At 38.7% G+C, this 26,452-nt stretch overlaps 2 protein-coding genes across 2 annotated transcripts; both read right to left on the minus strand.

The window, feature by feature from the left end:
* Positions 1 to 997: 997 nt before the first annotated feature.
* Positions 998 to 21,523, minus strand: LOC147325623 (cholesterol 7-desaturase nvd). The gene is made up of 7 exons (XM_086300215.1): positions 21,065 to 21,523; positions 16,006 to 16,194; positions 12,214 to 12,392; positions 9,851 to 9,976; positions 9,614 to 9,733; positions 8,659 to 8,835; positions 998 to 6,731 (listed from the first exon to the last, which is right to left on the minus strand). The coding sequence occupies exons 1-7, from the start codon at positions 21,468 to 21,470 to the stop codon at positions 6,570 to 6,572; spliced, it is 1,359 nt and encodes a 452-aa protein (XP_086156341.1). The 5' UTR covers positions 21,471 to 21,523; the 3' UTR covers positions 998 to 6,569.
* A 1,521-nt stretch (positions 21,524 to 23,044) lies between these two features.
* On the minus strand, positions 23,045 to 24,224 carry LOC147325624 (zinc finger BED domain-containing protein 4-like). Its single transcript, XM_086297751.1, has 2 exons — positions 23,564 to 24,224; positions 23,045 to 23,433 (listed from the first exon to the last, which is right to left on the minus strand). The coding sequence occupies exons 1-2, from the start codon at positions 24,222 to 24,224 to the stop codon at positions 23,045 to 23,047; spliced, it is 1,050 nt and encodes a 349-aa protein (XP_086153877.1).
* Positions 24,225 to 26,452: the final 2,228 nt, after the last annotated feature.

Here is a 26,452-nt window from a genome sequence, read left to right on the forward strand (position 1 = left end):
ACTTAAAATAACAGAAAACCCAGTCAAAATCTCAAACTCAATAATACAACAAAGAACTAAAAATGACACCAAATCCAGGACCATCTTCAGCCACTTACAGCCGCGCTTATGAGAATAAAACCTTTCTTGCTATAGTGTCATCTATACTCGCGTTATATCTTCAAAGTGCTTTTAAATGACAAATCTCTCATTTATGAAACCCATAAAGAGGAAATGAAGCGGAAGACAGAAACCGATGTCGCACTTGAACTCCTACATGCTTTAGCGCATGACTCCGTGTGGCAGTGTTTCACGAGAGCATTTTTCAGAACACATTTGCTCTGACGTGAACATGTCGAAGCTGAATGCTGCGAAGAACCATAAATGAGAAGTGATGGAGCAGCATTTTGCAGAACACAATTGTCTGTAGAAGTTGGACGCTTTTAATATGGCGCCCACATTATCTGATTGAAGCGAGACGTGAAATAGGTCCTGCTCTGATGTTTCTTTGATATAAACAGAGCCAGTGAGGCCTTTGAAATGGGTCGCCTAAATGAGTCATCTGCAGATGGATGCTTGCCTATCTGATGCGTTTCTCATGTAGTGTGAAGTCCTTGCATAAATTATAGATGTGTGAGCCCACTCGGTGCTCGCTCGCTTGTCCTGATGCCGAGCTGAAGCATTGATGCTGCAGAGAACACAGAGACTCTTATGAATTTTAGATTCCAGCTCTGCTCCTAACATGCTGCAAAGCCCTGTGTGAGGGCTCAGAGTTGGATTGATATGGATCAATGTTTTTGTTACACATTAGAGAGGCCTGCTTGCTCCAAATTTGTGATTCTAAAACGGAGACAGTCCACCAAGTCAGGAGAGAATCGGGATAAGGAAAACAAGCATTCATGTTATTACAGACTCAAGAGAAGAAAGAGATATGCTATTTCATGTAAATTATAAGGAAAAACACATCAATCAAGGGAAAACTTTATTACATGATAATACATTTTGAAGCAGGTGACACTATCTGTCAAGCTATCCATTGTGGTAAAGCCCTTATGATTAAAAGGAGTAGCCGAAAGTAGCTTTTTATAACATTTGACATCATTTGAGAACTGTATTTTGGCTGACACCCAAAGAGGATAGCAATTTGTAATCATGGCCAAATCTTATTGATGTGCCACCCACCTAAAAATTACTGCATAACAAGTATCTTCCCACATGACAAGGACTCCTTTCAACCTCCTGCAGCCCAGCCAAAGACTGCATGCACAAATCTGAAATAGCCAGTGCTTACTGGTTTGTGAGTCCTGTTTTGAAACCTTGAGCTGAGCATTTAAGCTCTTATAATTTTGTTTTTTTCTGTTTTGTAAGAGGGGAATCTGACTGAAAAACAGCACAATTACATGCTTGATCACATTGTAGCTCCAAAACATAACCTACATTTAATTTACTTTATACGGTACCATAATTTTGAAAATGAAATTCGTGCTGTATTAATTAAGACTTGAAGCTAGAAACTGAATTCATAACCTAAAATGATCATTTTTCAATAAAATCACACATTTATTCAGCAGAAGGGACAATTTTCCATAAACATCTATAAACTGCTTTCCTTTTTGCAACCAAAGGAATCACTTTGCCATTGCCTTTATGATTTAGAGGGAACATCAAGCTTTTATACACAGTTTATGAGCCAATCACACTGTAAAAACGTCTTTAAAATGTCGAGCAACATTTTGAGGAATATGACAGAGTGGTGACAAAGATCCTAAAGCACTGGTCCTGCTTCTGGGGCAGAACATGTTTTTCTTCAACTGGTCCCATGTGGGAACTCACAGGACTCAAAAATTGTCCAGCTTCTACACATTTCATTACATCAGTGCCCATGAATATGAGGCAGACAAAGTGCTTAAAGTGTACAGAATAAAGCACTTTATGAATCTATGATCGAATGAGGCTTGTAGTCTAGATTACTTTGAGTGGTGACCGTAGAAAAGCTCCATTTAACTGCCAGTCCAGTCCATTACAGCACACCCCCAGATGCCCTCTGTCCATGTTTCAGTGGGTCAAAGCCATTTCAGGAGGCAGCCTGACATTTTCCACTGTTTGAAATGTTATGAAAAAATACCAGGTAATGGAAACTGTGAAAGTCAAGACACGATAGGGAAGATAAAAAAAATGTTAGGATAAAAGTACAAAGTTTAAAAAAAACAAAGTTGGGTGGACAAACTTTTGCACATCACAACTGATGTTTGAAACACCGACTGCTGCAAGGTTTTATTTTGTTTTTTAACAGTTCACTTGAAAAATCAAGATAATACACACATTTTCCACAGATACATAGAAACAAATCTTTGAGTGCAAGTACATCTACTACAAAGCATAATAATAAAAAGAAAAGAAAAACAGGCTTAAATTGTAGGGACAGGTTTCCTTCATGTGCAGTTGGAAAGGAGATCAAGCTGGGTTTTTTGTTGCTAATAATATGCAGCAGTAACAGCACAGAACATCCTAGATGTTGTAATGAGAAATAGGTCAATATGAGACCCAGAAAGATAAGATAGGAGTTTTGATTCAAAGTCAAACCTCTGTTATCTGTAGCACCAAATCCTGCAAAGCTGTGTCACTCTTCAAAGAAAACAAGAGTCAGGAGGTTGACAAGCTGACAGCAGATTGGATGCTTTCAGTTTTAGAGATATTTTAAATGTGGCGTAAGATGAACTATTACAGTGGTAAAACGTAATTCTTCATGCAGACCTCCAGTTGACATTATTTAGGAGTCAAGTGAACTTGTGCCATCTATAAATTGGAAATCTATTTAGAATAAAGAGCTGTGCACCATGAATTTGAAGACAATAAGTGAGGTTTATCAATCAACAGGAACAGGTGACATCTGAAATCTGGAGAAGAAAAGATAAATGTCCATGCTCCCTCGTTAATGTGGGAAAAGCCAGAGGAATATATTTCAAATGTCAATCAAAGCGCATGAGAAATATCTCACTGCCAGGTCACACTTAGAACTCATTCATCTAAAATATGGACAGCATTTTAAGTGGGAGGACCATGTACAGAAAACAGCCCAGCATTACCAGTAGGAGGAGCAGGAAGCACAGGAAGTACCTGGCTCTCAGTACTTCAACCAGACAGGAAGGGTTACAGCAGTATCCGCATATATTTCTGCATGTGTCAGCCTCCAGCTGCCTCTCCAGAGTGAAACAACATAACAGTGGTGCTGGCGCAGGCTGAAGTTCAGGACCTGAACTGATGCTGAGGGCCGGTCCGGGTTCATATGTGCCGTGACTGTAAGACTCCTCCTGAAGTCTCCAAATCTCCCACTCAGGGAAAGGGGTGGTCTGTCGACAGAAGGGGCACTGAAGCCGGCTGGTGTCCTTGGCCCGGCTCATGATGGCATCTGTACAGCGGTGACATATTTTGTGGTTGCAGTTGAGTAAGGTGACACTGTGATCGCCGCGCGAGTCGAACAGCTCGCTGCAGATGGGGCACTCGTGCCGACTGCTGTCACTGCACAAACTCCTGACACTTTCACTGCAGCCTGGCTGATCCCTGCCAGCCAATTCCAGCTCTTGTGGAACAGATGTCTTTTGGTCAGTCCCATCTGTCGCTGTTTGTGCGCCTGCTTTGTGATTCTTGTCACTGCTGTCCTGATGTTTGTACCCAAGCAGAGGCTTTATCACTGAGTCGCTTACATCTTCTGTTTTTTCTCCGTTGGATTTGTATACTTCTCTGAAATAAGCTTCCTCTGTAGATGACTGTTGATCTTCTTCCAGTGTAATAACACCTTCCTCCTCAGTGTCAAACACTTTTGCTTCAGCCATCCTTCATTAATAAGATTTTAATACAGGCAACACAGCTCTAGCACAAAGTCGACTATGGCAAGTCTACTTTCTTCCTGCACTAAGCGGGCCAATTACTGATGTAATGCTTTAGTATAAGGAGAGCAACACAGTTTTCCCACCTCTAACTGAGATAAGAAAAGTACATTCGCAGATAAGGAGTGCTAAGAAATAATGTGCACCTCAGAGAAGTGCCACTGGCCAAGAAGAACAGTGAACATTTCAGCATTATGCTCAATTTAACATACTAACATATTCACTGCAACTGAAAGCTTTTGCCGGTTCACAAATGCATGAGTAAGCACATTAGAGCATAAGGGACAGATTTATTCTTCATATTTATACAAACATCACATCTGCAGATTAGACAGGCACAAAGCACATGTTAAAACTGAGAAGGTAGGAAGCAGTTTATCTGATATTTTAACAACTATTGTGCTTTAACATTGCTGCTTGTTTGCTTTGAAATGTGTCTTCTCTCATCTAATGCAATCCAACAGAAATTAAAAGTGCAGAAAGCCACATCGGCAAATGCAATAAGACATTATTATAACCTTTATACAGTTAAACACCATAGTGTGTAGTAAAGACTCCTCACAGTACTGCAGTCATCAGTGATTACATTGGGAACATATGCCCAGATTAATTAAACACCCAAGTGTAATATTCTATATAATATAATAATAATAATATAATATAAGTATAAATATTAGCATTCTATGTATTAGAGCTATCTGCTTTCACAATCTTAAAAAATATCCTAAATTTAATTGAGCATCAGTGTCTTATCACATTAAAACAAATGTGCAGCAGCAAGCATTTGTGACAGTGCATTATAAATTGCAATTATCAAATCACACCGATATGATCACTTCATCATTTGCAATGCATTATATATATGAACAATTATTTTCTTAAAAAAAAACAATGAATATTTCAATGCCTGCTATAATCATGATTTGCATATCAACAAAGAATCACATGAGCACATGTAGGTGGAAAAGGTCAGAGCTGCTTGCAGAGCTCCATTTCACCTCCGTGTGTTTGTCTAACAGCTGTTTGTTGTCCTCTTCTCTCTCACTGAAAAAAATGACTGCATGCTAACTGTCCAGGAATAAACAACAAGCAGCAGTTCTGGCACGAGCATTTAGTAGGTGTAAGGTTTTCTCAGATGTTTATGGGAACCAAGTCATCATATGAATGACATAATATTTCACAAAACTGGAGTCATAAAGAATCATTTGTAGCCATACAACCAACAAGCAGATGATGACATGGGTCCTACTAAGCAGGACAAGCAGTACCTTGGAAAACTGTGCAAATATGTAGCCAGAGCAAGTAGTGTTGTTTTGAAGGGAAATAGCACACAGACCAAAAACTGATTTGTTTTCAAGCAGCAGCTTCCAAGACAAAGAAATGTAGAACAAAATGTAAAAACCTGCAATTCTGAGCTCCAAAAATAAATAGATTCCCATAGACATTGAAGCTAAAATGCCTGGATTTATGACACATACTTTTGGCCTGTTGCTAAATTTTATTTTGGTCTCTATCAAATATTCATCTTAATGACAACTGTATGGAGGGTGCAAATATTTTTGTTCTGAGGCTTAATGTTATGCGAACACAGGTGACCATAACTGCTAGATTTCTACCTGGCTTCACCTTAGCTAATTCGAGTCATCTCATCGAACCTCTGATAGTTCAGTTTAATGCTAATGCTAGCAAGGTTGGTTAGCAAGTTGCTTTTATGGACAACACAGGTGTAATGCACACACCTTAAAGTGCTACAAAATAAAGGCAGAAACCTTTTTTTTTTTTTAATCAGGCTGTAAACAAGGTTTCAACACAGGAGTCTGTAGGGATTGAATTATGTTTGGAGCCAGCCTCAAGTGGCCACTAGAGGTATTGCAGTTGTTGACACATTGCATTGCCTTCGTCTCCAACTTCAGAGGCTTCCTCTTGGTTGAAAAATAAAATAAAATAAAATAAAATAAAATAAAATAAAATAAGACTTAAAAATTGTTGCATGGTCCTTTTAAGTTGTCGTGTCACACCACTGAAACAAAGAGACTGTTGTCAGCTGGCTGCTGAGTAACCTGAGAAATCATTTAAAAAACAAACACGCCTGCTCTTACACCTGCAGGTCAAACACAGCCAAGGTTGAGTACACATTAAAGATGTAAATTTACAGTGTGAGGCATAAGAGCATAACAGGGGAGAAGAAGTAATAACTGCATTCTGAGGCAGAAGAAGGAAGCCTTTCCTATGATCTCAAACTACAGGCAGACTAAAAAACAACAAAATAGAGAAAGTCCCTTAGTCAAGAGCAAATATTGGGATATCTATGTATATGTTTCACAGTTTATGTTATAGATAGTTGGCCTGGTGCAGAGTAAAACAGTTTTGACAATCAAACAGTCAATAGGGGATTTCTGGTGTCAGGGTATTGGTTGTTTAGATGTTTGTGAAATCTCAGTGGCACTTCAGGCATTTTATAAGGCTGGAAAGTAAAATTACACACATCAAAAATACCCCAAAAAGAGGTCTTTAACAAGACAAGGTTTGAGTCCTTTACAAAAAAATGCATATCTAAATTGCTTAAACTTGCCAGGCTTCTTGGCTCCCCTTTTCATCAGCAACAAATACAAATGATTGGTGAACGCCTTCGTCCAAAGCGTCAGATTAATGTACTCTGACCTGATAATCTCTGCTTAAATCTCCTCTTGTGGTTCGGGGAGGTCAAAAGTCCAACTTGTCACGCTGGTACTGCAGCCGTGGGCTGTTCTCACTGTAGAACTGACTGAACCAGCGCCTGTGTTTTTGGATGGCTGAATCTTCCTTTACAAGAAGAGGCTTGGAGACATACTTCTTATTGTTCCAGATCATCACATCACGCTCAAACTGAAGACAAAACAAAAACAAGAGAGAGTCACGGGACAGCACTAAATATCAAACATAATTATAAGATTTTTATACAGTAAAAGTTTTAAGCCTACTTCAAACATTTTTATTTTTAACAATATCCAACTTGTCCTTGATGATAATGAAGCAGCCCAGCTGAATACAATTTGTAAAGGAACAGATTTTCACTGAAGTATAACAAGAATTAAATAATGAAAACTATACTGGTGTCTTTTTGCATTAAATTACAATACTTTATCAGCAGGGGTTTCTTTGTGAAGTGCTGCTCATTAAATGTCACTCCATAGTAACTCCGTCAGCTGCTGACATTTCAGTGAGAACGCCCTTCCACTGCTGTCAATACCAAGTGGAGAAAAAAAAATTTAATCTAAAAACATAAGCTTGGAACATGAAACTGTGCAATCATCTTCCTTTATCTTGTGTTTGTTTTTAATTAAACTATGTATCTAGCTAATCAAAGTATTTTGTCTGAATATTTTTAGAAAATCTTAATGGAGGACAAGTCTAGACATTTTAAGAACCAGACAACTTTTCCCAAAGTATTTTGAGCCTACTATTATTTCTTGTTAAAGTGCAACTATGTGTTTTTATCACCAAGCTAATTATCAGGTTTAATGAGGATTATTCACACCTTATCCGTGACTGTGGTGTTACTTCTCGTGATAATGTGGAGGCTGAATTTAATCAAAGGCAGAGTGGGAGGTTAATGTGCACAGTGATCTCTCCAAGTTAGAGCAGCACTGGGGTATATCTCACTAATAAATAGCAATAAATTGCAGTTTTGATATATGAAATGAAAGATAAACAACAAAAGTTTAAATGTGATGGAACAAACCAGTGAATAATAGCCCACCCATTGACTAAAAGATGGGGGGGAAACCCTTGTTTGAACAAACTATGGGTGTTAGATGAGAGTAAGTGGGGCATGCAAGGCAAGCAGTGCTTGCCAAGGGAAATCTAGAAAATGGACAATAAAAGTGAACTAAAAGGAAAGCGATCTCTCACCTTACAATTTAGTATTTGGTCCTATAAAGAATCGTTCCTTGTTTGCATCCATCCTGTAAGTTACTGCCATCTTTTGGCCAAAAGTACCTACTGTCTCTGGAAGCTCAACTTAAATATAGTTTCTGTCATTTTCACAGGGGGATTTGTAACCCAGTATCAAAGACTGCAGCTGGGGAAGCTGAGATAGGAGCTGCATTTCACTGATGTGAGATCAGTTATTAGTTCTTATACATTATTATACACATGTCCACACACATGTGAAAACAAGAGGGAACATTTGCTACTAAGCAATCAAAGTGCAGGTAAGTTGTCTCTTATCACTTTGGCTAACATGTGTGACGTAGAGGAAAGTTGAAGATATTAAGGCTCAGTGCAGCAAGATATAGAAGATAATAAAAGTCACCCAGGACAAAATCATTAAAAATCCTATATGTTTTAATCAGCTCCAATCTGTCATGTTAGTGGAACAGTGTTGGATCTGTTTTGTTTTGTGTCTATTTTGGGGGAGGGGATCATCTTCTTTGCTTGCCTTTCAGCAAAAGCCATTATATGATACTGCCTTAAACTTAGTGAGTTAGAGCAGTTCATCTACTATTTGTAAGGTTGGTGGTTGAATCCCTGGTTGCTCCAGTCTGCCTGCCAAAGTAAAATGCTAAAACCTATGTTATTCCTGATGTGTTCATTGGAGTATGAATGTAAGATAGAAAGAACTTTGACATAGAAACAAGTGCTTGTGTTAAAGGGCAAATGAGCCTCAATGAGTTCTCAAGTACAACAGAAAAGTGCCATATAAGAGCCAATCCATTTATCAGATAGATAGATAAGGGTCAAATGATGGCAGCATAAATTATATGTAAACAAGCCTGTGTTATAGTTATCATAAAAGATAATGGTACTGCACCTGAATGCACTCCACTTTGAGGATGAACTTGGGCACCACAGGTGGGATATAAGACTGATAGAAAATGGTGTGAGTGACACACTGCAACAGAGGCTCCACAGGAGTCACACAATGCATGATTACACCCCGGCCCAAGAAAGTTTGGTCAAACAGCAGAAATACTATTCCTGGGCCAACCTGAAAGATAAACATGTAATATTAGCACAATTTAAAGTTTTCAACTTTTCCTGATAAGCATATCTATACACTTAGGGTTCATTCATTTAGTCAGATTCACTAGCAGTTACTGTAGTAAAAATGTATTTTGCATCATTTAACATCAAGCCTTATTTCCAGATAATTAAATGCCAAAAAAGCATCAGTCTGTTCATGAGAAATTAATGCTTGAAAAACACATTTACATGCATGGTTAAGCTCAATAATGCCTGCCTCTCATATTATATTGCTGCCGATCTCCCACTGCTGGCCACAGTAAACATATCCTGCTTCCAACATTTGTGTTGCGTGTAAATGATCCAGCTCCCTCTGCAGCCTTGTGGTTAACCTAGGGAAATTAGTGGTTTCAGGCTACACTTGCATATCATTTTTTTACTCACGCAGCAAGGCAAAAAGTCACACTGTGCTGTGTTTTTTGCTTAAGCAAAAACGACCATTTTTCTCAGGCTGATCAGGCCAGTGATGTTCGACATTAGAGATTACAGGAAGCTTTGTCAAACCCGGTTTTGTTACAATGCCGACAGCAAACTGTACTGTTACTGCACTGTGAAACATAATGTTTATTGTTGAAATGTACTTCTCATCCAATTTAAAAGGACGCTTACAGATCTAGCATGATTTATTTTGGTTATATCTAGTTTGAATAAAATTTATAGACAAGACCAGTGATTTGTGCCAGTTTAATGTACAATCAATCATAGGGAATTGTTTAAAAAATGGCATTCCTGGTGTACTGTACCTGTCTCGCCACAACAGAAACATCCAGAAGAGGCCAGTGGCATCCAAACACTCTAAGTGCATGTTTCACAAACATCTGAGAACAATGCTTGTTAGGCTCTGACTCTGGTTTCCAGTCAACCTTCAAGACACACAGTGAAAAACAGTGTCAAAATCAAAAGTTGCAGGTATAACAGCGAACATATTCACCTTAGTGGATAATGGGAACATCAAATTTAGTTTAGTGTTTCCAGTTTACCTTCCAGTCATGTTGCACAAATTCCCAGATTTTGCTATTGGTGTAACGCAGATCTGCTCCACTGAGCATGCTTGGAGTGTGAAGGTGCGACAAGTGAGCTATGTCCGCTGCATTTTCTGGAATCTCCTACACAGAAGAGAAGACAACTAGTTATTAGCAAAAAAAATAAAATGCTAGCATGTGGTATATTGTTTCTGTCTGTTGATTTCTAAGATACATGTAAAGTCCCTTAAATATATTCAAAGATTGCAAGAAAGAACATGTATTGACTATACTGCATGAAATGCATAAATGCCTTGCTGTCATGTTTTGGCTGTGTGCAGGCAAGAGAAGGACCCAAATGCAAAACTCACTGAGACAAAAATGAACTCAAAACACTGCTTTATTGCAGGCTTGGAAAGGAAACAAAGAACAAATAGAAATTGGGAAAACTACAACTAAATCATACATGAAAACACAGGGCGACTAACACAGCTATGATGGAGTACGTAACACTGACAAAACACAGGGCTTAAATAATGAGCCACAGGAGGAGAGCACAGCTGGGAGTAATTACGCAGGATGAGACAAGGGAAGCAAAACTAGAAACATTAACATAGGACAGACTGTAAAAGTAAAAAAGGAAACACACTGACTGAACTCAAAACATGTAAACTTAGCCGACTGTGGAGACAGAACAACGGCTGTGTCCCAATTCAGGGTCTGCACGCTTGAAGTACGCATTTTAAGTGTGATTACGTCACCGCCACGCAATGACGGCTGTCCCAATTCGAAGTGTACTTCAAATGCATACTTCAAATGCGCCGTCGATTTCCCCAAATATCAAGTGTGGTCCGGTGCACGCTTCGTGGTCCCATATATCCCACAATTCATAGCGCGGCGGTGGGTGTGGATAATTTTGCCGCAAAATACGGCAGAAGGGAGCGGCCTAAGAGTGAACTGTCAATAGTAAGTACTCAATATGACGTCACTTATTTATGTGCGAATGTTTAATAACGAAGAACATTAAAACATTGCTGTTGCCCACATGTCGGCAAAGTTATGTGACATTAGTGATGTTTGTACTTTCAGCCTCTACATATGTGTATATATATATATATATATATATATATATATATATATATATATATCATAATAATGTGACAATACTATAATATTGGTCATATTATATTTACATTACCACAGTGAGATGACTTTAGTCTCATGAACAACAAGAGCTAATTGTTATTTACTAACTACTCTTGAACTGACTGTTCAGTACAGAAATGAAGCCCAACAATCATGTTTTACAGTCCCGTGGTCTCAGCCTCAGATACTCAACTAATCAAAGTTATGTCATGACAAAAATGAATCACCAACAAAACATTTTTTCTCCTTCATTTATGTCGTACTATCTTGCGTTTCTTGCGGTTAGTATCATGGTTGCTAGGCAACCTGAACAGCGCAACGAAGGCCAGACCGTCCCATTTCACAAGCCTCTCACTTCCGCACTACTCGTACTTATAGTACGCACTGTACGTAGTACGCGTAGTGCGCGTACTTCAAGCGTGCAGACCCTGAATTGGGACACAGCCATAGAGACGTGAAACATGGGACAGAAAGGCACAGTAGACATAATGACGCCACAGGGGAAGAGTAAAACAAAACACAGAAGCACAGGACCTCTTTCAAAATAAAATAGGAAACAATGAAACACTGACATGACTACATGAACTTAACAACATAAGAAACAGACGTGAAACACATAAAGGATAAGGGAGACTTAACACAAGGGTTGAAAACACAAGGGGAATATAATAAGCAAATGAACATAGAAAACCTAATGAGCTTAAACATACACTATAAACATCAAAATGAACTAAAACCCAAAACGCTGGGTCATAAGACCCAGGATCGTGACACCTTAGTATACTCTAGAGATATCTTAGTATTAGCACAAGTGTTGTTTTAGGGAGATGAAAAGCTTGTAGCTTTGCTTCTGATCAGAACCAATCTGAATAAATATCAACAATGCATGGTTCATTGCAGTGTGTGAGGAGTGACCATGAAAAGGAAACTGATGCTAAATTGAAGGTAACTGATGTACGGATGGATATAGAAACACTACCCTAAAGACAGTGTACACTACTGACATACAAATCATTAGAAGATAGATTAGTTTTTTGTCACAACATACATTTTATTTATAGAGTGACTTGGAATTCCTTATGGAAGCTTGCTTCTGCCACTGAAAAACATTATGTCATTATATTTTTAATATCTTTATATCTTTTTGTCACCTATCTCTAATAGGTGACAAACAGAGAAGATACAAGAGAAGATACAAGTTTCCATACATTTCCACTCAGATGTATGAACCATACCTGTATATGAGCATTAATAAAATGCTCAGTTCTCCCCCGATAGACCCACTCATCATTTGTGATCTCCGGCTGCTCAGGGACGATCCACTGAGGTCCTTCTCCATCACAGTGAAACCAAACCAAGATTTGCTTGTTGACCTCACAGCTGGGCCAGCTGCGCACGCTGGCAAAATCAGGCACTGATGGACAAATGAAACCCCAGACTAAATCACAACCCCTTTAACCCTCTACTGCATGACTTTTTAATTTTGGGGGAAAAAAATATTTCTCCCTATTTTGGGGGAGCTTTAGGATCCCTAATAATATATCAATCATAAAATTTGACACCCTGCCCCCCCCTAAACAGATATTAGTTTGTTGCTTCAAGGCAACACTGTGCAACAAAGGTAGTAAAATGCCAAGTTATTCTATAATAAGTTGTATTAGTACAACAAGGATGAACACATAAATAAACAATGTAAACATTTCACAAAACAATAAAACACCAAAATACATCCAACATTTGACCCTAACCCCATGCACGTGCGCGCGCGCACACACGTTGTGTTTCCATCACTTTTGGGGACGTTACATTAACTTACATTAATTTCCTGGACACTTATCCTGACTCTACCCATCACAAGTCCCTGCCTGAACCTTACCCTAACCCTGACTCAAGCCTTCACCCTAAAATTGAATGATTTACCTTGCAATTTGTCCCCATAAAGTAGGCGAGACCTCACAATATGAGTGTGTAAACAAATTTGTGTCCCCACAACAATAAGTAATACATGACCACACACACTGACACCCACACAGCAATATTGGTATGGCAGGGATCAGGCCCACACAATATGCTTACACATGGCCCACATACCGCAAAGAATGACGGCCCTTTGGTGGCCCAGACCTAGTTTGCCAGAGGTGGCCCACACATGGGCCAGCACAAGGCCAGTTTCAGACACCCTGGTCGTTCTGTGCTGGCCCATGTGTGGATTACCTCTGGCAAACCTGATCTGGGCCACCAAAGGGCCGTTATTCATTGCGGTATGTGGGCCATCTGTAGGTGATGTGCAGCCACGGGCCAGTTGTAGACACACTGCTGGCCCTGTGCTGGCCCAGAACGGTTTCAGCTCTGGCCCCAGATGTCAGCATAATGTGTACCTTAATCAAGCCATGCAATAACAACATGTGCCAGAACATGCAAAACAGTGCAAAAGTAACATGCCGAAACTCTGTTCAGATAGTGAATGGACTGATTTTTATGTAGCACTTTTCTACTCTCCCAGATTACTCAAAGTGCCGGCTTGATACCAGATCCTGGCCAGACCTGCTTACTATGTGGGCACTAACACACACACAGACAGTTACTTTACCAACTGACCACTGACCCCTGAGCTCCTAAGTGTCCCTCAAACCTCATTCAGGGATCCACTCCTCTACTTCACTGTCACTCCCTGAAAGCTCACTGTCCTCACTTTCTGAGGACAGAAAGTGCACATTCCCTTGGTTTCCTTGCATAAAAAGTTTTTACATCCATGTCCTGTAATTATGAGTAGATTGTAAAGTAAAAAACATTGACTATGGTCATATAAATGCACACAAACACATCTCTACACACATATCCAAATGCATTATATTGCCTGAAAAAAATTGGGCTAACTGCGCAGTGTTGCCTTGAGGCAACGAATGAAAATGAACAGTTTTACAGTATAAATAGATTTAAAAAAGTAGAACAAACAATCAAATATGCTTCTTAACATATTCATGCACATACAAGTATATTTTAATATACATTTATTTCACTATAAACATGTAAAATAGTGATCTTTATCTTGCCTCCTAATGGAGATGTCTCTCATGTAGTGCAGCTTGCAGAAAGGGGCCCTACCCCCCCAAATCAAAGTCACACCTCCTTCAACTCATCATTTTCTTGGAAAGAGATGTGCCTGGTAGCATTGTTTGAAAAAAAAAAAGTTTTTTTTTTTTTTTGAAGGGCCACCGTAAGGCATGTAAATGTGGTTTGTTGCCTCAGGGCAACGCTATGCAGTAGAGGGTTAATCAGGATTTACTCTATTCTGTACACCCATGTAGGGCTGCTCAATTAATCGAATTTTAATCACGATTACGATCTGGGCTTTCAACGATCATTAAAAATGACTGAGCCGATTATTAGCCCCTCCCTCATGCTTTACTCTCGCGCTGCTCCATGTGGCAAATCAAGCGCACTGCTCTGCATTTCGAACACGCGTCACAACAATTAAGAGGACCTGAGGGAAGCTCGGAAAGCTAAGCAGAAGTTATTTGGAGAGGAGTGGACTGCCGTTGGTTGAAAAGAGAGGTAAAAAAAAAAAACTTAAGTGGTGTGGAAACATTATGGCTTCGCGGAGTCAGACGTGGATCAAGTAGACACAGTGTGTAAACTTTGCTATGGTGTCGTAGCTGCACCACAGAGCAACACTGCAAAGTTCACATTTTTCATTTATTTCTTATATTGCAAACATTTGCGCTGTTATCAGTATTTGCACACTATTTTATATTATTTTTTAAAGTCATTATTCAATACATTGTTATTGTTAAACCTTTAAAGCCGGTCAGAGCAGCATGCTCATTTTGTGTAACTATTTTTAAATCCCTGTAGAACCTGAACGCTAAGCTAGCACAATAAATTTTTTTCCATATGAAACCAGAGGAGTTGTACGTACTTCTTATGCCATCAGCTTGTCCTCGGTCACGGTTTCCTTCCACATATAGCTTTGCAAAAATTGCATAAAAAGAGCTTGCAGGAACAAAAACATAATATTCCAGAAACACGCTTTGACGATCCGATCATGAACTTCCCACATTGAACAAGACGCCAACGCGAACTATCGCAAGTGACGTCGTTTTTGCGGAAAATGTAGTTTTTTACTTGTAGGCCTTAGAACTCGAATTGCACTGCTGGAAATAGTTTATTTTGATGCACATGCACATTCTTTGCAAATTTGCATCATAGGATTGTTTTTTTGTTTTTCCTGCAGTATATAAAAATTGCTGTATCTCCAAAAATAAAACTATGAAGACACTCAAAATAAATTTCCTGTTGTTGTAAACTATTTTTTGCAACTTTTTTGTATTTAAAGTTTTGAGGGATAAACCTCTTAAATTTCTCCAAGTAGAAATATATGTAAAAACAAAAACGATTTTCAATTTTTTTGTAGTTTATTGCACTTTTTTGCAATTAATGTCGTTACTATGGACTTAATGCATACACATTTTTAAAATATGGGCTATAACAGTTGTATTGATGTATAGCAACTTGAAATGCTCCCACAAATGGCACTACAGCATGTAAAAAAATAATATAAGCTCTGGTGGACGAAATAAATATCGTCAAATAATCGTGATCTCAATTTCAGTGAAAATAATCGTGATTATCATTTTTGCCATAATCGAGCAGCCCTACACCCATGTCAGTTAACATCTGACCAATAACATCCAATAACCAATAATCATAACCAATCCAATCCAATAACTAATAACTGACCAATAACATCTGACCCTGGTCTGTTTACTTCTAAGTTTATATAATATTTTAAGCCATTGGCTAAGCATATTCATGCACATCTGAAGATTAAACTGCCATCAGTTTCAGATTTGGACCTAATATTTATGAAGGCTTTAAATGTCTTCTCATTACAAATCACAATGAAATGTTCAGTAACTTGCTTTCTTTATGTAGGTTTTCTAAAATAGTGATTTTTGTTTCTTAGCGAGCATATTATCCAAACATTCAAGGTTACTTAGAACTGTGACATAACAATATTATAATACCTTTTTCTGCATAGGGAATCTTCACACATACACCATTATCCCCCTGAAACTGCCATCCATGAAATGGACACTCGATGCAGTTCCCAAACACCCGTCCACCCACAGCAAGGTTGGCACCCAGGTGAGGGCAGTAGGCATCCACCACATAGGCCTTTCCATCGTGGCCCCGAAACACTGCCACCTGCTCACCTATGATTATAAGCAGAGAAAGGTTTTAATACTGGGTTTGTGAACTGTCACTAATGGGCCATAGTGGATAACAGTACTGTGCAAACTGTAGTTTTTGTACAGTTTTATCCAAACCAGACCAGTGTTTGCATATTTATTGTACAGTTCAAGAGAAAGGAAAAACAAACGTGCATTCTTTGCAGCATATTCCCTTTTCCCCGCTTCTTAGTATGTTCCTTAGTGCCCTACTTGGAGCAATATAGCTAATTATAGACAGCACTTATTAACGAAGAAACACACAAATTTTCCAAGAAACAACCCAACCCATACACAGAATTAGTAATTATTATGCCAGATTTTACATTTTATAATGCACAACTTTGTGTTTCTTAAATTATTCCATTAACAATTAATGCCACCCATAGAAGATTTGTATGATCTTTGAAATGATTCTGATGAGCTTTATTTTGTTTGTTGAAACAAAATCAAATGCAGTTGCATCAGAATTACTGCGGCACAAAATTTTAAATGGAACGGTGCACACCTATTATGGTCAAATGGCGTTCCTAGTGGAGGTCTTCTTGGAAAGTGCTTCCTGTGGTGCATGTCTAAATTGACACAAGATCAGAAGATCTCTTCCTACTGTCTTTGCTGGATTTTTAGCTGAGCTTTCGATCTGTCGTGCTCAGACAGCACTCAGGTTGGTGCAAGCTGAGCAACTGTAGTATAGAGTGACAGCTGAGCAAGCTCTACTAGTGATTAGTCAGGGTACTAAAAGAATCTGAGACACCAAATAATCCAGATGAAGGGTGACACAGCACTGCACTGTTGCCCCCAGACTGTTGGGAGAGCAGAATTTAACGACACTACAGAGAACTGCACGGTGGAAAAGACACACTCAGCAGAATTTAATATGTGAATGCATTACTGCAGAGAAAAGTTAGGAGGGAGACACAGCAGGATGCAGATCCTGAATGGGTGCCAATGTTTTTTTGGGTCAAAAGAATTTGGGGGAGTAAAATGTCAGGGGCTACAGGGAGAACTGAACCTAGAAGATATAGTGAGGAAGAAAGCGGAAAAGAGAAGTTAGAAAAATAAAATATATCCAGTGTGAATTATGGGTAGAGAAATGTGTATGTTATCTAGAGAAAAACAATCTGTATGCTTCTTATTATGTTTTCCAACATGCTGACACACCCTGGTGGGTTTCTGGCAACTTCTCAAATTGGCAACCACTGCTCTGCATCACACTTGCAGTGTGTAGGAGGTCTAATAACCTGCCACACTTGTACTCACAGTAAGATTCCCAACGTGTAGAAAAACCAATCAGTCAACATGCATCTACTTGAGAAAACTTTTAGCTACAAAACCTTTCAATTGCTTATCTTTTTTTAGCATATATACTTTCCAAATTCTCTTCAAAGCCTCTTTCACTCGTTACCTCCAGCTTTTTGATATCTTTATGTTTGCAAACCTTGCAACCTTGCAATTGCTTCTTTTTCTTATGTTATAGACATGAAAAAAATGTGTTTTTGTTTTTTAAAGATGATTTAAATGTACCAGATAGTGTTGGTTGTTGTTGTTTGTTTTTCGAAATAAAGGCACCCAGTTAATCAAATGAAATGAAATATTTTCAAAATAAACCTCAAGGCAGCTTTAGGGAATCAGCATATCTGAAGCTATAGTTATATCATTCAAATATCAAAATATGGAGCTCCTTATGACATGTGAGCTTTCAATGTGTGTTTTCAAAACAAAATTTTTTCAAAATACTGTTTTTAAAAATATTGCCTTTTTTTACTATACTATACAGTTTAAAATGTTTTATTTTTATTTTCAACTGTCATGATTGTTTTCATGTATTTTCCAGTGAAACATAAAAGTTCATTCCCTTTTTTGAAGGAATGCCATTCAACTCAGTTATTTTCGTTTTGTTTTTGTGCAACAACTTTTTCAAATTTGTGCTTTACCTGGATTAATTCTAATGATCTTTTTAGCAATGCAATGCATTTAAGTTGGTTCAGCAAATTGACTTGGGATTTAAGTATTCTAGCAATACAAGCTAATGCGATGGAAATGCATCTTGTAGTTTGTAACGTGATTCTCTGTTATGGACAGGGTTAAAAAATAATTGCACAGTCACAACGTGTTTGATCATTTCTGATATTGGTGTTATGGTATCCCTTTTAGTTACTAGTCCCATAAACATATACAGAGTGCCAGTCATAGAAACTATGATGTCAGTTCACTTTTGGGTGCAGTTCAACTAGAGGCGACACTCTCTTCTGATAAAACATGTTTACAAAGGATAAATATAACAGATGTAAGGGGATTAGTTAAATCACAGCAGACAGCATTGGAATGTATAAAATGTCTGTGGTGGTTGATATCAAGTGGTGTTTCAAATTGGCGTGAAATGAAAATAGTAGCTGCTATAACGTGGCTTTGTTATGGTGCTGATTTTTTTTTTTTACTTTCTAGTTTCTAGAGGGAGAAATAAATCTGAATCTCATTTAAATATGAGATTCCAGCTTTATTCCTCCCTCTTTGTTTCCTAGCTTCATTGTTTTCTTGGCCTTAGTGTGTTTCCACGTTTAGGTTTCAAGTTGTTGTAGTTTTCAGTTTCCTTTGTACTCTGTGTTTTGCATTTGTTCAATCCTGCCATCAGCCTTTAATAAATAGCTTTCTTTTGTTCATCTCAGTCCGCCTGCCTTCACACTCACGCAGGCCTGGGACATACCTAGCCCTTGAGCACGGTGTATTTCTACAATGCCAAACCCTCATACAAATCTAAAAATGCAATGATCTAGTAAATGAGTCGTTCTATAAATACAGAACGAACAAACAAATGAAAAGGTCTCCACGAACATTAATGAAGATTGCATTAATAAACTACAGCTCCACCTTGATGTGAAGACCAGTAGATTGCTTTGCTAACTCTGATTGTAAGATCCAATAAAATGTATACTGACGTGAAAGGTTGTATTTGGTGAAGTCAGTTGGTGGAGACTTTTGTAGCACAACAGCCTAACTCAACTGTTGTTCGATGATGTTTGCTTTTCCTTTATGAAGGGTGTTGCAGACAGGGCAGGAACACAGGATTACAGTATGTTGCTAACTTGTGTAACTCACTTAAAGAGCAATTGATGAAAAGATGACTGTTATTTACAACTGTGAGCTGAATCCACAAGAGCAAGTCTCACTTTTTACCGGTGGATATCTTTTCCAGGTGTGAAATCCTCTCATACACTGTTTGTTTGTCATTTACTGAAAGCTATGTGACAGAAACCTAAAAAGCCCGACAGGCTCTTTGAAACCCTTTTGAACTCAAACTCAAAGAAACTCTCTGAAGAGATCAAACAGTCCCACCACATATCAACATGAGAAGCACAAATCTGTAAGTGAAACACAACAGCGGTTGAATCAATACACATAAACTTTAGGCCATCAGTGATGAGACCGTCTTGTTGTTGATCACAGAAAAACCTGATGCAGGAGATCAAAGGGGTCAGCTAGTGCTCACACATCAAACCTTATCATTAAAGACAGATCTTAATAATAAAATGTGATGTAATAATAAACAAGTGTTGGATTAGAAAAAGAATAAACACTAGATATTCAAATGAAGAGTTCTTGCAAGTTACCAGAATGATAAAAAACAATTATAAAACAAACCTAAGGCTCTAGAAAATGTGCATTCATTAAAGTTTTCTTCTCTAATTCTCTAATCAAGAAAATTATTAACGCATTAATTAATGAAGAAACTAGCTCTTATTTCAAAGCACTAATGTTGCCGTGAAGTAATTAACATCAGTAATGGCAACACTGTGTCTCCAAGGCGCCTTCAAACCAAACATGCAGGTGAAGCTTGAACCTTTGTGTAAAAGAAAAAATGTTACTAAGCACCATAATGCACAACCGTTTTCTTAACAAAGGCCTGGCCAACGTGTTGAAATGCTTTTACATTCCCTGAATTCCAAAAATATTGTAATGTGAGCTTGTTTCGTCTGTCTTGGCAACAGTCCTACCTGGATGAGATAGCAAACATCTGGGTTGCTGGAAAGGTGGCAAACAACTAAAAGGTCTGACAATAATGTTACTTGCTGTGCTTCAATAAGTATCACACTTATTCTTTTACACACCTGAGAATGAAAGTTTAAATAATTCTGTGTCGGGCACTTGTAACACTTACCTGACTGCTTGAAAAGAAATTCAGCTTATCCCTCATGATGGGGGCAAACTGAATTTGGTGCATTTATACTTTACCCCATACTGTACCCCACACTTTCACCATGCACCCAGAAAACAACCAGCAATTTGTTTACTCATTCAAAAATGCAGTTTTGACAAAAATAACTAACCATTAACAACTATCCATTATTAAAATTATGTCAGCCATAAATTATGTGGAAAAGCCCTGCAGATGGAATTTCTGATATTGTTGAAAGGCATGCATAGCCGAATAAACACCTGTAAAAATAAGCCTACATATAAGCCTACAAAGCTCAGTCTAATCACTCAATCAAACTTTGAGTTAAACTTTAACAGTCACGAAGGGTCATTACATCATTGTCCAATTTCCAAAGTCCAAAGTAAGCTGCTAGCACACATTTAATATCCCCCAAACTTTTATTGAACACATATATAGCCTAATTTTAAGTTTACAGCTTTAAATGACTCTTTAACTTGCTGCAACTCTGTTAATAAACACGTTGTCTAGTCAGCCTGCCCGTATACCAGCATCTGATTTATTTATTTTTTGCTAATTACAACTGCTGGTGCTTTTTGTTTCTTTTACTTAGCATTTGCACACCATATACTGTAACGTAACTGTGTTTCTTCTGTTATTCCCTGTTAAGAGCAGTGATCCAACCACCACTATGCATCGTACCTAGAATAGACACACTTTTGACCTCGCCCCTCTGCAGCATGTGTGAGTCCAGGACTCGGTACCAGCCGTTTGGGTAAACCGGTGGGAGCTCCCCGATTTTCCTCCTGCGCCTGGCGTCGTTGGCTGCCTGCGCTTTGGTGCGACCGTCCTCCTCGACGTATCCCACGTCTTCGGGCGACCTGAGCAGTTCCAGAGGACTGAAGAGCTGCCGGTACAGCCAGCCTATAGCGAAGAAAAGAACACCGACGGAGAAGCAAAAGAAGGCCCGGGCTGGGGCACCGCGTAAGCCCATTTCGCTCCATATCGGGTACCAGCTGCCCACAGAGCCCAGCGGATCTCCACCTTGTGTGATAAGCATTGCACCCACTCCCAGCCCGATGACGGCAGCTGCCTTCGCGTTGGACATGTCTGAGTCTCTAACTTGCAGACTGTCACGGTCACTTTATAACGAACACCGGGCACTTTGGACACAGACCAACATTTTTTTTAAGCCACACCCGGGCCGACTACAGTGTACATAAACGCAGAAGTGGGATGGCCATTTCATAGTGAAATCGACTTTCTCTCTTGAGGACTAATGTTTAACATTAAATCCTTCAATCCTTTTTTATGTTTGGCGTGTAGATGAGAAAATTACACACACACACACACACACACACACACGAACACATATACATATATGTACATATATATGTATGTTTCATGACTACAAGACAAGAGACAAAGTATCTCCCCCTCTGTTATGTAAATTGATGTGTGCCAGTGTATGAGTGTATTATAATTAACATTAAATATGTTTTTATTAATAATAATTTATTTATACTTAAATGTTATATTGGCAGGATTCTACAATGTTATCTGAAACATGATTAGACTCGTGTGCTGTAAACGCCCTCTAGTGGCCTTTGTAATAAGAATCATGTCAAAAGTCAAGTTAACCCTCTGAGTGAGGCGTCACTGGTGATGAGACCCAACGCTACAAACAATCTTAACAGTAGTTAAGTTCTAGTTTGAAGAAAAGCTTTTTGAAAAAAGAATAAACTGAAATAGTTTATGATGCATGCAATTTAGAACAATTATTTTTCACGTTCTCTCATTGCCAAGACTTGGGGAAAATAATTTAAAGATGATCATCTATGATAAAGATTTTAGATTTAATCAAAATATCACTGATCTGATCCTATAGTTAAAACTAACTACAAGAAAACAAATTATATTATATGTGACAACTTAGATCTTGTTAGTATTGGTTGGTGGGCCTTTGTTCCTACTCAGTCCTCACAGATTCCCATCTAATATACGAAATGGCATAGCATATTTGGGAGCCTTGACAATACAAATTTCCAGAGGTGGGACCAAGTCATTGTTTTGCAAGTCTCAAGTAAGTCTCAAGTCTTTATCCTCAAGTTACAAGTCAAGTCTCAAGTAAAGTCAAGCAAGTCAGAGTCAAGTCGTAAGTCAAGACAGACAACTTTCAAGTCAAGTCCCAAGTCCGAAACTTTGAATTTCAAGTCCTTTCAAGTCTTTTTTGTAAAAACAATGTTGCAGTTATATGTTAGGTGTAAATAATAGACCATGTGTTCTCTCTCTTTTTTAAAATCTGTATTTATCTCATCACCTGATGAAACAAGTAACTTACAAAATATGCACAAACAAATTCTGAAATTGCACCTTGTACAGGTCAATTAAACTTTGCTGGAAGAACAGTCTTCCTCTAAATTACAAATTCACAGAACAAACATTCAGTGAAAAATGCAAAAGCAGAAGCAGATTTCCTTATGTACAAAACAATGAACCATCGCAGTAAATTTAGTGCAGTGTGATTAGCTTGTCCTCTCTCTCTCATCTAATATATATATATATATATATATATATATATATATATATATATATATATATATATATGAACAATGAACAATGAACAACAATGAACAAGAATGTGCAAGAATGTGCACTTTAACTATTTCAGTTAACTATTAACTATTCTGCATTGCATTTCCAAAAGACCGAATTGGCCAAAAGTCTGTCAGTCATTTGTGCACGATGAGGCCGTAGAATGATGCCACCATAGCTGAAAACTCGCTCCACAGGAGCACTACATGCAGGTACTACCAAAACTCTGGTGGCCACATGAAACAGAGAAGGAAGAGTCTGCATGTTCATTGCCCAGAACAAGAGGGCGTTCTGTCCATCAGCAATATCCAGGTAGTGACTTAGCTGTAGAGCTGGACTCTTCCCCACATCCTTCTTCTGCCTCTTACAGTAAGCAGCAAAGAGTCCTCCATCTTCACAGGCCTCTTGGTGTTCCTCACCAGGAGTGACAGGTTGCTCTGACTTTGCAGGATCTGCCGCATCTTGCAGGATCAGATCTGGCAAAACAAATTAACAACAGCAAAAGAGCCTTTATTACAATTTTAGACAAAAAAATACAGAAAAAATATAAACTATATTCAATCTTTACCTTTAACTTTCTGTGTCACCTCTGTCTTTATGTCACACTGCCCAACACATGGTGTTCCACCCACAACAGAGAAAATGCTGGATCCAAAGCAGCTGCTTTAAGGTACACTGGATCTGAAAAGGGGGCAGTGATCCCATCTTCTGCTCTAGCCATTCGCACATTGATAAAGATTCCAAGAAATCTTTTGTTCAAAGATGCTTGAAGGCTCCTGACCAGACCTTTCAGGAAACGGACTTGAGGCTTCACTTTCTCAAGGTGGTGATTGAGGGACAGCACGGATGGAACAACAGCACTAATCGTGACTATTTTCTCACCTTGTGTCAAATCTGTTGCTTCTCCAAAAGGCTTCAAGATGTCCACCATCTCCTTCAACAGGTTCCACTCTCGTGTTGTGAATAATAACTCCTTGTGCCCAGCCATTTCAAGAACAGCACAGAGTTTTAGATGTTCACATTGGATAACTGCCTTCACTTGTCTCCGTGTTGAATTCCATCTTGTGATTACAGCTGCAGGGATCGCTTTCTGTTCACCAAATTCAGCTTCAAACACATCTTTGAATGTTGTGCTTGTGTGCAGTAGAGAGCTGAGCTTAGATAACTTTGAAAGTGAAGGAGATGCCACTTTGGTCTCTGACAAACCATCTTTCACCACCAGCTGAAGTGTGTGCGCAAAACACTGCAGGCGCTGTGTCTTTGCCATAGCAGCACCTACTGTTTCCTGATCTTTCAAGGTTAAGTCATGCCAGAGCTCTGGGTCGTCAAGATGATCACCATCATCATCATGTTCCTCACCTTGCTCAGTGGGGAAGCACACAGTGAATGCTGGTTGAAATTCAAAGGGGCAGGTTGCAACCAATAATCAAGTCACTTAATAATGCATTCGTGATAGCTTTCTGCTGTGGATGAGTCATGCTGTACTGTCCGGCACAAGTGTCCATAAACTGTGATATGAAAGGCTGTTAAGGTTCATTTGTGATCCTCTTTTTCATCTGGTATTCTTCAAATCTGATGGAGGTAAGCATATTGACTATGTGCACGTTAGCATATGCTACTTCCGGTGCGGAAACTCCTGTGGGGAGCTTTGTTTCCGGTGTCCTATTTGCGCCCTGTTTACGCTCCAAAACAAGTTAAGCAAATGAATGAATCAAGTGGCGATTTACATTTCTATAGATGTCTTGGGCATTTACCCAATATATCTGTAAATGATGTTCATCGACTTGTCGATATTTTTCCCCCGCGCCTCAGAGAAAAAGAGAAAAGGGATTCAAATGTTATATTTCTCAGCTGTCCCTCGTTTATCGCGGGTGTTATGTTCTAGAAATAACCAGGGATAGGTGAAATCAAGTAGCCAATTTTATTTTTTGACAGTGCAAAACGTTTCGTGGACATACAGTACTGCACTTCAGAGTCACACCGCTAGCGATCGATGCAGCGATTCTGTACTGTACAGGAGAGACGTCACGGAGGAGATCATCTGCAGCGATCAGGACGCAGGAAACAATGTGACGTAAAAAAAAGCATGCAAACTTGCACTAAAAAATCCGTGAAACAGCGAGGTGAAAGGTGAACCGCGTTATTAGCGAGGGACCGCTGTAATTTTGAAGGTAAGTCACAACATACCCTTCGTAAATACTAATGTATAGAAACCGTTACCAGCAATCATTCATTTTTTGTGTGGCTTTTTTCACGGTTTGTTAACATGCTGTGTAGGTGTGTACTTGACTAGCTGATCTCGACATAATGAGAGAAACATCTGGTTTGACTATTCTTCACCTGTAGTTTGAATGCTGCCTGTTTAAATCATAATAACTGACACTATACAGAGATGTGCTTCTGAATGTGGATGATGTGTCTTCTGCTGCAGTAATGCAGTTCTGCTTGTGTTGAGTGATGTAAACAACTGATCGATCTAAACGCTTTAAATGTCAAAATTGATCATTAGATTTTTTATGACACAACAGTGGTGAGTGTTCCCACCTTCTGGTCTTTGTAACTTAACGCAATCTTTACGTTTTCGAGTTTTGGACATGATTTTGGAATATATCTTCGCAGTAGCGATTGACCGCAAAGTAAAGCTACCGGAAATGCACAACCCCACATCCGGTCTCAAACCAGTAAGTTAGCATTTTCTCGTGCACATAGTCAATTAGACTCATGTCAGAAATTCCATTTCAGCCATTCATGAATTGCATTTGACTTTAAGTGTGCGTGTGTGTGGGGGGGTGGGGGGAGATATGTGTGTATTCACATCATTTATGTTAATGAGAGTGCGGGGAGTGAGTTGGAGGGTGGGGTGGGCTGCTTTTAACTATGTAAAGCACTTTGTGCTACATTTTTTGTATGAAAAGTGCTTTATAAATAAAGACTGATTGATTGATTGATTGATTGATTAAGTTGATCCTAATAATAATAAATAACTATTAACACTTAAACCCTCATAGTTTTCAGACAATAAAAATATAAATAAAAAATATATAAACAATATTTATTAAAACACTTTTCTCAAAACTCTGCATACAGTTCTAATAAGCAATGTTTAGCATCCCTGTTAAGAATAACTGACCTTTGCAAATAAACAACAGCTAATAACATAAGATCAAAGTATTTTATTTCATGTATTGACATAAATGACAGAAGAAAAAGGCCATATATAGCAGGACTACTCAATTACACACTAAGGTGGGCCAGATTTTCTAACCAAAAAAATTTTTCCCTGGCTCAGACTTGCAAAAGTTAAACACGACCATACACTAATTGCAAATTAAACAGTGATTTTGAATTGTGATGTGATGGTAAAATAAATATTTGTCAGTCTAAACTGGGTCAAATCTACGGGGTTAATGATGGGGAGGAGACGGAGAGAAACTCTCTTCCCTGAGTACAGCTACAGAACCCACTTTCTGAAACGGACCCTGCTCACCAATTCTG

This window comes from Aulonocara sp. 'chitande type north' Nkhata Bay, linkage group LG7 (genome assembly GCF_057382095.1).
Source record: "Aulonocara sp. 'chitande type north' Nkhata Bay isolate Kocher_YH1m ecotype deep benthic linkage group LG7, A_spYH_male_GT1.1, whole genome shotgun sequence".
NCBI lineage: Eukaryota > Metazoa > Chordata > Actinopteri > Cichliformes > Cichlidae > Aulonocara > Aulonocara sp. 'chitande type north' Nkhata Bay.

Coding starts and splice junctions, on each gene's coding strand:
- LOC147325623 (XM_086300215.1), bottom strand. CDS start 21,470: ATGTCCAACGCGAAGGCAGCTGCCGTCATCGGGCTGGGAGTGGGTGCA. Junction 9,734..9,850: donor TTGTGCAACATGACTGGAAG/GTAAACTGGAAA, acceptor TGTGTCTTGAAG/GTTGACTGGAAACCAGAGTC. Junction 8,836..9,613: donor TTTCTGTTGTGGCGAGACAG/GTACAGTACACC, acceptor TTTATCTTTCAG/GTTGGCCCAGGAATAGTATT.
- LOC147325624 (XM_086297751.1), bottom strand. CDS start 24,224: ATGGCAAAGACACAGCGCCTGCAGTGTTTTGCGCACACACTTCAGCTG. Junction 23,434..23,563: donor GGAACACCATGTGTTGGGCA/GTGTGACATAAA, acceptor TTGTTTTGCCAG/ATCTGATCCTGCAAGATGCG.